At 34.7% G+C, this 11495-nt stretch overlaps 1 protein-coding gene and 1 non-coding gene across 2 annotated transcripts; one reads left to right on the top strand and one right to left on the bottom strand.

The window, feature by feature from the left end:
• On the bottom strand, nt 4451–4532 carry TRNAS-GCU. The gene has a single exon. It is a non-coding gene; the product is annotated as a tRNA-Ser (tRNA).
• Nucleotides 4668–7565, top strand: LOC107613562 (E3 ubiquitin-protein ligase RING1-like). Its single transcript, XM_016315629.2, has 2 exons — nt 4668–5728; nt 7119–7565. Exon 1 carries the CDS (start codon nt 4848–4850, stop codon nt 5688–5690), a length of 843 nt encoding a protein of 280 aa, XP_016171115.1. The 5' UTR covers nt 4668–4847; the 3' UTR covers nt 5691–5728; nt 7119–7565.

The raw sequence follows: 11495 nt of genomic DNA, 5'->3' as shown, positions 1-11495 counted from the left end.
AAATGCGAAGAAGTAGAAGAAGAAGGAGGAAGAAGAGAGAAACGCGAGAATGGTTACGTAGTTGGAGCGTGTTTTCACGCTCCACTAATGAAACTGATTTTGTAACATTCTTACTATAAGAATGTCACGCTTCTGGCTGCACCGCTCAGATAGCGAGGATATTACGACGACTTCTATATACTTAATAATAAATAGGAGCCTTTAACTCGAAATTGTATCGCTGTTTTCTTTTAAAAACCGAAAGTTCTCTTTTACTTTATACAAACATACATATACATATAGAGAAAACTTCTTACAAATATTATATACATAAAATTCATACAAATCTTATCCCTCTTATAAAAATATCGTGACAAAGGCGAGGGGAGAAACTATGACCAATATATCCAAACAAAACAGCACAGCTAAGAAATCAGCAAAACTTCACATAGCTTCCTCATCTGTCTTGAAAAGAGAAGTCTGTAGAAGGGTGAGAACATCATCCTCGCAGATTCTCAGTAGAGAGTTTAAGAATTATCATAAGAGGATACGCATAAAAGAAGAATGAATTTTAAAAGCAAATATCATCATTCGTCTTGTGAACTTTTTCAAAACTACCACAATTAATTATCCAAAATTCAAAGTTCTCTTTTTTAATTATAAGAATTTTCAAGCTCAAATAATATCCCATAACATAATCAAGTACAGCCTCCGACACAATACAAAATCAAGTCACGGCCTCTGGCCCAACATATAAACAAATCACCACTCGGTATCAAAATAGAATCCATCACAAGCACAAACAATACAAGACAAACACAATTAGAGAACAGTTACAGTAAGTACCACAATTAACAGTTAGAAAGAATTCATCAATAGAAAAACCAAAACACTTAAGCACATCCAAACAATAGAAAACAAATGCAGTATGATGCATGCCTGTCCTATTGGCCATGAGTTCACGTGTTGATTACATTGCCAGAACCTGACACATCCTAACCTAGATATCGTCTCTCAACACAAAGGAAATTCTCAATTTTCTAGAAGGGAATCCTCAACCTTCCAATCAGAGAAAGGTTGTGATGTAATAATAGGGAATCCTCAACCTAACTCGTTCATACCACAGCCAGAAATTGAATCGAAGAGAATCCTCAACCTTCTCCATTCAATTCTCCGATGTAACAAAAGAGGGAATCCTCAATCCCGCTTGTCCACCGCAACAAGAGAGAGAATCCTCAACCTCAACTTGTCTATCATAGCAAAAGAGAGAATCCTCAATCTCAACTTACCTATTTGTGAGCGGGACAAAGCCAACGTCCTCACCACATCAATCCAAATCTCATTTCTATCAAACGTAACCAAGATTATAATCAGGATCACAATTCTTTATAATCATATTCAATCAAATATAATATTAATCATAACCAAAAATTAAATTAATAATACATAATTGAACCGAAGGGAATCCTCAACCTTCTATCCAACTCTCTGATGTGATAAGAGAGGGAATCCTCAACTTTAAGTTTATCCACCGCAACAAAAAAAGGAATCCTCAATCTCAACTTGTCTATTCTCAAAACCCTTTGATTAATAAATAATTAACTTTTTGAATCGTTAACTAAACAAATGAATCTCTTTTCGTTTTTACTCAAAACTAAATAAGTAAATCATGAACCCATTTCTCAAATCAACCAAATCGAAAGTCCAAAATTAACTTTAATAATCCATTTCAACTTTAAACATTTGAATTCAATTATTTTTTAAAACCACTAAAAACTTTTAAAGCTTTTCCCCAAAGACCCAAAATATAATTCTTTGCTTAAATAAACCCAAGCCAAAATAAGTTATTATATTAGATCAAATTACCTTAAATCAAGATTTATTAAATTAAATTCTACGACAAAGTCTCTAAACTTTAGGGGGGCAACAACCAATCTCATTTCTTTAAATTCATTAAAAACCTTAAATCATAACTCTTTAATTCATATCAATTCAGTAAAACTCATTTTCATTCAATCGAATACCTGGAAACATAATCCTTTTTATAATTAGCCAAACCAAATTGAAAAGCAAGTTAAATTCTCATTTTTGCTCAACCAAAAATTCTAAACTAACTTCAAAACCTGTTTAAGTTTAAGACTCCTTCAAAGGACTAAAAAATCATACAGTTTGCAAATCCAAAACATAACCATTTATTCTTTAATAATCACTTCAAAGTTCACTAAAACACCCCAGATGATAATCTTTTCTTTACCTAAATCAAAATTAATTAAAATAATTCTTCAATTAAATTAATCATAATAAAACTTCTAAATTCTCATAAAAATTTTGGCAGCATCTCCACTAAAACTCAGACTTTGCCACCTTTCTCGGGTCCCTATCAAACCATTTCTCAAACTCTTCTCAACCGTTTCTAAAATCAAACCAATACCAATATCAAATCATTTCCAAATCTCAAATTATTTCCAAAATCAAACCAATGCCAATATCAAATCATTTCTCAATCCTTTCCAATGAGTTCAAAATCAAATCATTCCTCAATAAGACATACAAATCAAATTTCCAAATCAAGCTTTCATTCACTACCACAACGCTAACTCAATAATCAGAAATAGCTACAATCCAACCATCATCATAAGTTCATAACAACTTTAAACCAAGTACAAAATCCAACTAAACATCGTCAATTGATCAATAAACCAATCAAACAAGCAATTGCATTCATTCAAGGCAACTCAATTCAATCCATAAGACTTACGAAATCACAAAAATACATTTTTCACATTAATATTGACTTATAACAATTTTTGAAAATAACATGAGTTTTAGGAAAAAGTCCCTACCTAAACGACGATTTAACTACGCGACAAACTCCATTTTGTCCTCTTTGTTCATAGCATCAGCAGCCGCAATGTGCACAAAAATTCCGCCGTAATACTGTGACAGCAATGAACGCAGCATGCAACTTCGGTATCTCAACTCCAACACATTAACGTCGCGAAAGCCTCAGTAATATGTAACAGAATAGCGACAGAGAAAGGTTTTCAGAGCAAAATGACTTACTGTACCAAGAAAGAACAAAGAACCGAATAGCCGCAGCTCCAACAAAATTAGGGATAATATAGTAATTGAAAACCAATTTTATTCCAACAAAATTATCTTTAAAGAAAGTACTTTTTATTCATAAATTTATAAATTATTTTCAAATAAATACTCTAATTCAAGAATTAGAGATAATAAAATCAATTTTTTTTAAAATCATAAAATAAAATTCAAAATCTAATTATTCAAATTAAAGCATATAAAATCTTTATTATTATTCAATTACTAAAACTTTAAATCATAAATAAAAAAATACCCAATTAATATAAAAATCTTTGAAAATATAATCATGAATAAATATCATAAATCATAAATAACTTATTATTTAATTTTCAAAAATTCAAAGTCTTACGGATTTTTGTTGGATTTGAGCCAACTTAGTTGGACTTGATTGCCAAAAAAAAATTGGATGTGTAGCATCTCTCTAAGATCTAAACGTTTTTTTATTTCAAAAAAAAAACGAAATTAAACACTATTCAAGCACACAAAATTTAAGTAATTCTATCACTCTGCATGGACCAACATTTTGTCAGGCACACAAAATTTGAATTCGTAAAAAGTTTAGCTCTTAAATCCATAATTTGAACGTCTAACATGGAAAGTTAATCACATAACTCTAAGAACATAATCCTCTCTCAAACTCTTAGCAATTCATATTACTATAATTTCCTAGCAAATCATCGTAGACTTTAGCAATTCTCGTTATCAATTGTTATATTGATGTTATAGTCATAGCCAACATTGATCCTTCTGTGTCCGCACCAAATAATGTTGCACCAACTCCCACAGTATTCGCCATTGAAGACTAGGCTGCAACATCCCCATTATTCATCTTACACGGGATAATTCTAGGGGTTGGGAAGCCATATCACAAATCACCTTGCACTTGCTTGGACTATGAGGCCTTAACTATAATAATTAGAAGAAAACCTATATGCCACCAAATTAGACAACAACCGTTAGCCATGGGGCCAGGGCGCATCATCATGATCGAAGTAAGATATCTATATGCTGAAAATAGGATGCTTCCTTGGCTTCCAATCAAATAAAATCCGCAGGTGTCATATACAGAAAATTCTGAATGTGATATGAGTCCTTTTGTGCAAGTACTCAAGGTGGCTGCAAATTTTATGGATTTTTATTTTTATGATTTACTTTACCACAATTCAGGTCTTGTCAAATTCAAACAAAATTGATCACTTATGAAAAAGGTAAAGAAAAAGAAAGAGAGACCTTAAAATATATTACATTGCCTCTCTGTCTTTGGCTGATGCAGAGATAGTAAATAGACTAAATATGTTAAAAGTTCCAAACGTTTGCAAATATAAAGTTAAATAGCGTAACAGAGAAGGAAATAGAAGAAAAAGAACGTCGCCTGAGAGATTCGAACTCTCGCGGGGAAACCCCATGTACTTAGCAGGCACACGCCTTAACCACTCGGCCAAAGCGACGCTGATGCAAAGTGTTCTCTTTTTAAATTATATTAACAATAGAGGCTCTAGTTGATCAGACATAAGCCACAAAGTACCAAACAAAACGTAACAAACGATAGACAAACCAACCTATTGTATTGAAGAAGGTTGCATGCGGGCCCCACTTTCTCTCTCTCTTCACCTTCTTCAGTTCTCCTCCCACCCCCTCTCTCTCATCTAAACCATGTCTCCTCGCTGCCCTTTCCTGACTCCTCACAAACTCAAAGTCAAACTCCTCACTTAATTGATTAATCCCCTCCTCCACAGCCGCTTGCACCAACACCACCACCCATCATGGCGACGGCGACGGGGGCGGAGGAATCAGAACTCAATACCTATTGGTGCCACGAATGCGACATGAGCGTCGCCCTCTCCTCTTCCCGTTCTTCCCCTCTCATGTGTCCCCACTGCCGCACCCACTTCCTAGAACTCATGGACTCACCTTCCCAAAACGACGCCGTTGCACCACTCTCCTCTCTCTCCCTCTTTGATTCCCCCTTCTTTCACCGTCTAATCCACCACCACCTCGTTTCCAACTCCAATACCAACACCACCGACAGTCCAAACGACGACGTCGTTTTCGAGGACCCACTCTCTTTACTCTCCCCGTCCCTGATTTCCTCCAAAACAGCGTCGTCCAAGTCCTCCGCAACCGCCGTCCCCGTAATTCTTGTCACCTCCGCGTTGCTCTCCCAGCTCGATCCAAACGGTGTCGTTTCGTGCGCGGTGTGCAAGGACGACATTGAAATCGACGAGGAAGCAAAGCAGCTTCCGTGTAACCACCTTTACCACTCCGATTGCATCACGCCGTGGCTCGAACTCCACGATTCGTGCCCGCTCTGCCGGTTCCGACTTTCGGCGGCAGAGGAGGAGGCGGAAGGGGAGGAAGAGGACGGCCTCGATGGTGCTTTAACGTCGAGCGAGATCAGGAGTCAGCTGAGGGCGGCGATGGTGAGGCTTTCGGAGCTAATGGAGGAAGAGGAGGATGATTTCTACGGGTTGAGGACCACTCTGAATCACATTGCCTCAAGGCACGGCTTGATTGGCTCCAATGGTGCTTCTGTGGTGAGCGAGGAGGGTGAGGGTGGTGATTCGGAGAATTTTTCCAGAATCGGTGGTGGCAATGGCAGTGAATGAAGGTGGTGGTCTTGTCTGCAAATTCATCAATGTATAAGGTACAAAACATAGCAGTTTTTTCCTCTTTTGGTTTGCCTATAGTTTTATGTTTTGGTATTGTGTTAGTGATGAAGAGTTGTTAGCCTGAAATTGTTGTTATGTTATGTCTGTGCCGAAGATCATGGGGATTTCCCTCTTGCTAATTGAGTTCTAAGTTAATTATAACTGCCACAGTGTTTAGTAAAATGGTGATGGTGTGTGTATTTGCTGTTCTTGGAAGATCTTTCATGATGAATCTATCAATTTTCAGCAAGTGATTACTCAAAAATCGTAATGTCCGTTTGTCTTTTGGTTTGGTTACATGATGCTATTCAATACCACCGATTTTTGCATTTGGTATTGTCAAGTTTTTAGGATTGGCAGTTCAAGAGTTGGAGTGAGATGGAATGTAATAAGGTATTGAGAGAACTCATTTCATCCGTCTTTCATCTTGCACCTTATTTACTACCATCTCTTCTCATCGGGTGAGTGTTTTGGCATAAGGGATTGCAGGCTGAAATTAATAAGAACTTAGAGTTCTTGCAACTCCATTTCCTTCTATTGGTATTTCCAAACAAGGGCCTTTTCTCTATCCTATAATATCAGAACAATGGTATCAGTGTATTGATATTCCTAAACTATGCCAATTGTATTCTATCCTCATTTTGTTCTATTTCATTCCTAACAAAGAAGTCTTCTAGTTAATTACATTTTCTTATTCGTATGCAATAGAAGGTTGTTTCCTTCAGTGTTAGATATGCACCTTGATTTAGGACTTTAGGCATGGTTTTATAAGATAAGCAAACAAACATAAGGAGAAAATACAAATCTTATTGTTGATGTCAGTCATGTCATGGATATTTGAAATGCTGAATCACATCTTGCATATTCGTGCAAGTCATAACTCCTTTTCACCATCCCGTGTGTATCTATTCATGTTAAAATCTTAGACTACCAGGTGGTTAGTGCATGCTTAAAGATTGCCAAAACTGAATACTTTGCTGCAGAGTGTAATTTTACCTATGAATTAGTTTTCTTTTTTTTTTTTTTCGTATTTCAAGAAGATTGATCCTTGGCCTTTATGGGAAAGCACATCTGGGACCATAAAAAATTCCTGTTAATCTTTATTCATTAGTCTGTGTCGTTGCTACATTTAAAAAACAACAATTATCTGTTGTTAATCTTTATGCATTAGTCTGTGTCGTTGCTACATTTGAAAAAAGAATAAAGAAAAAAAAAACACTACGATTTGGTGGAGCAACTTTGTCTACTTTCTATTTGTGGCAGCATAGTTGGCACTAATGCCTTATAGCACATGTATTTCTGCATAGCCATTATTTATAGCCATTTATCTTCTATTTCAAAACAAGCTTGTGAACTAACATTGTCTATTCTGATATTTGATGGCAGGTATATAGTGTATTAAAAGAATCTTCAAGTTGTATTGCCATAGATCGTCTTAACAAGTGTAAATCTGCACCGACGATTGTGCTGTTCCAATTTTTCTTTGGATCACTCCATTAGGTAGTTGTAGTATTTAGTATATAGCTGGAAATACAATAAACTGATTATGCACGCGAGTAAGCTACATTTCTTTCCTCGCCTACCCATCATCCAGTCTCTCTATGTTGGTCCTTGAATTTGGATTCTCTACTCGTATTTACCCTCTATTCTAGGCAATAAAATCTTAGATTCAGCTACTGTTGCGGTGTCTGAATTGCTAAAGTAGATCCTTTGCATCGAATCATTTTGTTTAGTTTTTCTTGGTGTTTCATGAAATTGTATATGGATTGAATCTTCTGAGTGTGGCTATGTAGTATGGAAGAGCCTTTATATGCATATTCGTTGTGTCTTGAAGCTTTGTTTTGATCTCTACTTAAGAAATGATTTTGATTTTGATTTTGATTTTAATTTTAATTTTTTAATATCACTTTAACTTCAACCATCTAACTTCTCCCATATTATTGGTTAAGTACTTAAGTTTAATGCTTTTAAGAATGGATGATATTCTTGGGGCTAACCTTAACGTGGTTACGGGGCATATAAACTATCTTTGTCTCAATTTTTTTTAGAATAAAGAATCGTTTTTGTTCTTATCGTTTGGGACATATTTCAAATTTTTTTTTAACGTTTTAAAACTGTAACAATGTTATTCTACTATCTTTTTTGTTAAAAAATGTTTATGGGAGATATGCACATGGACATCAAAATCTATTGTGGTAGATTGCTCTCATATTATTGATAGAGAAAAAAATAAAAGTAAAACTAAAAAGAGTAAAGTGATAAATAAATTTTTGAAAAGAGTAAAGTATCGTTTTTGTCCCCAACATTTGAGTAAGTCCTATTTGTGTCCCTAACATTTAAATCGTCCTATTTGTATTCTTAACGTTTATAAAAGTGATTCAATATTATTCTACTATCAATTATACTAACAAATCAGATTATATTTTTCAATTATTCTCACTTGGATGTATTCATTCTCAATTAGGTCTCACTTGGATGTATTCGATTTTAATATTATACCCACTATTTGTGTTTAGATTTAATTATGTTTCTAGAAAAGTGAATTATGTAAATGTTGTAGGAATTAGTTTCAATATTTGATGAGCTATTTTTCGGAGTAGATCATCGATTCTATCCCAGACATTTGTATTCTAACTTCAAGAAGAGATTTTTAAAACTCAAACTAAAGCACTCATGATGTGTAATTGACGGCGGGATAACATTGAATCACTTTTACAAACGTTAGGAATACAAATAGGACGATTTAAACGTTGGGGATACAAATAAGATTTATCCCAAACGTTGGGGACAAAAACGATACTTTACTCTTTTGAAAATTTATACTTCAGATAGATTAGTTTTTAAAGAAAAAAATATTAATAATGTCTTTCAAGATAGTAGATGTGGATATATTATTTTCAAATTAATCCCTTATGATTAGGATAGAATGTCTTAATTTGAATTAACTTGTCCACGTTTGTTATTCTAAAAGACTCTATTGGTACTTTTTTTTTAGGGATTAATCTATCCGAAATATAAATCCTCACGTGTTTATTTGCCACTTTACTCAACTAAAAAAAAAAGACAATATAAAAGCCTAATAATTGAAATTGCTAAAAAAAAAGGAAAACAAAGAGTAACAAGGAATTAGAGATAATACTCAATTTGATCTCTAAACTTACACATGAACCTCAATTTAGTCCTTAAAATTTCAATTGCCTCTATTTAGTCCCAGAACTTTACAAATATTACTCACGTTAGTCCCTGACGTGTACAACGAAATGCCACACTGGACGCCAAACGAATATATTACGTGACTTTTGAAACTTTTGCATCAAATTTAGTCCTAGCAACTATTTAAATACCTAATCCCCATTCCATTTGAAGCTCCTTAGCTTCTTCTTCAAACCTTACTCCTCTGTTGGGAGACATTTTTATAAAGTTCATAATGGGTAGCGGCAGTAAATCCGTTGAGAGTTCCAGCAACCAAGGTTCTAATGGAGGTTGGAAAACCACTTGAAGCAGAGAAGAACTATTTCCAGAGTGGTGTGAGTGTGGGTGTAGACCCGTTCTGAGATGATCAGAAACAGATGCAAATTCAGAGAGACCTATTTTTGGGTATCCAAACTATAATATAAGTGCAAGAGTATTCTAAACTTTTTCTGAAGCTTGTAGTATCTGATTCTTTCTCCATCTCCATTGAATATGTTTGCACAGTGTTGACAAGAGGTGGTGTGGGTTGTTTGTTTGGGCTAATAAATTCCACAAAGAAGGAGAAACAAGAGGCAGAGTGGTTCTAGAAAATGAAAATGATGAAGAATGGAGGATGAACTTTGCTTGGAAGATTGAAAGTTTGAAATATGAAGTTAGGACTTTGAAATTGGGAGGAATTTTGTTGGTTGCAACATATTTGCTTGTAGCTACTATTTTATTATAGAAATGGTGAAGGCTGGCCTGATGTATTTTGCTAAAATGCCAAATTTGATGGTTGAAAGATTCAAATTAGAGGAATATTTTGAAGAAAAGTTAATGTATATTGTTGTACCTATTTTTATTTTAAGTTTCAATGAATGAAAATTGCACTTGTGTTCATTTGAATGGAAATTGTAATTTGTGAGTTAAGATATTGTTTATTTGTGAATTCAATTATACAAAATAAAATATAAGAATTTTAGACAAGGAATATCATCCCATTCTTTTATAATTCATTAATAAGGCATTCACATTGATACTGAATTCAAACACAACTATAATGTTAGTGTGATGCAACACATAAACAAAACAAAGTAAGTTATCCAAAAGGAACCATTTCAAGTATAACTAACCAAAAGCTAACATTGCAAAGTTATACAAACTTAGAAAAAGAAGATAACTAATCCAAAAGGTAAATAATCCAAAAGTATAATTCCCTATTACATATAAAGCTCCTAAAAATAGAGAATGATCAACAATTCAATTCTTTTTTCTTGGAGGTTTGAATCCGGAAATAGGGACAAATTTCATGATACTGGCTAGTCACGTGGTTATCCCTGAAGATGCACCTTGCATTGGATCAACTGGTACATTGGTTGCGGGTGAGATACTAGAAGGTTGGGACACCACTCTTTTGGTTGCAAGCTTTGGGGGTCTTGCATTATGTTACACTGGACTAGTCTCCATCTATAAAAAGTGTGAAGAAGTTAGTGAAATTTGAACAAAAAATGAATTGACATAGTGGTTAAATTTAAGGAATAATTTAAAATATACCATTACCTGTAGAGAGTCTTTATTCTGAGACATAATTGGTTGGCTCATGCCAAGCTCAACCTCAGCTTGGCCTTCATGCTAAACTTCTTGAGTTTGAATTAGAGGTGGATTGTCATTAGGTGAAATAGCATGGGCAGGGTTCACAACTGGAGCAGTAGTGGTATGGGCAGTAGGGTTGGAATTACCACCTATAGCAGCTGCCACTTCTTCAACCTCTTTTTGGACAGTTTCTCTTGGTGTGAGCTTTTTCGCCACAATAGCGACAAGAAACTTCTTTATAAATCCTCTTCATCTTGGTCTTTTGCTTCTTGCTTCTATTAGAGCCCTCATTGGCATCCTTTTTACGATTTTTCTTAGGTGCTCCTGGCATCTGTTTGAATTTTGGAGCTTGTGGTCTATTGTATGGAGACTTCTCTCACATTACTTGGTCAAGAATAGGGTTTAAATGGAATACATATGTGTCATTATATGCATCCATTATCAATCACTTGTGGCAAAATTCATCAGGACATTTTCTGGCTTTAGCCAATGCAATACAAGCATGAATATAAGGCATCCATGTACACAGAAATACAATAGATACAACCAGTAATAATTAAATATATTTGTATCAGAAAACCAAAACATGGTAATATATAAGATGAATCTTGAGCATAGAACAAAAAAGAATTCATTAACTACCACTTAGCTGACTTAGATGGTCGTTGTTCCACAACATAATCCAGTTCAGAGACTCCATGTTCATAATACACATGAGAAACTCCGTTGTTTCTCTCTGTAAAGATGCACATTTTTAGCATCTCATTGTCATTAGTCAGGGTCCTCAAACTAGTTGTCAAGGGCCTGTTGGAAACCAACCATCAACATTGCTCAATCTTATCATAGCCAAGATATTTGTAGTAGTCCTTGATTAAAAAGCATTCAAAGTGTCTATATCTAACCCAGGAAAAAATTTGTTCTCTACATTATGTCAAGCTTCCATCTTCATTTCTGACAAATGATCCTCTATGGTGATATATAATTTTAATATATATATAT

The sequence above is a fragment of the Arachis ipaensis genome, chromosome B08 (assembly GCF_000816755.2).
Source record: "Arachis ipaensis cultivar K30076 chromosome B08, Araip1.1, whole genome shotgun sequence".
In the NCBI taxonomy this organism is placed as follows: domain Eukaryota; kingdom Viridiplantae; phylum Streptophyta; class Magnoliopsida; order Fabales; family Fabaceae; genus Arachis; species Arachis ipaensis.
Note: the sequence above shows the minus strand (reverse complement) of the source record. Positions and strands in the feature narration are given on the sequence as shown.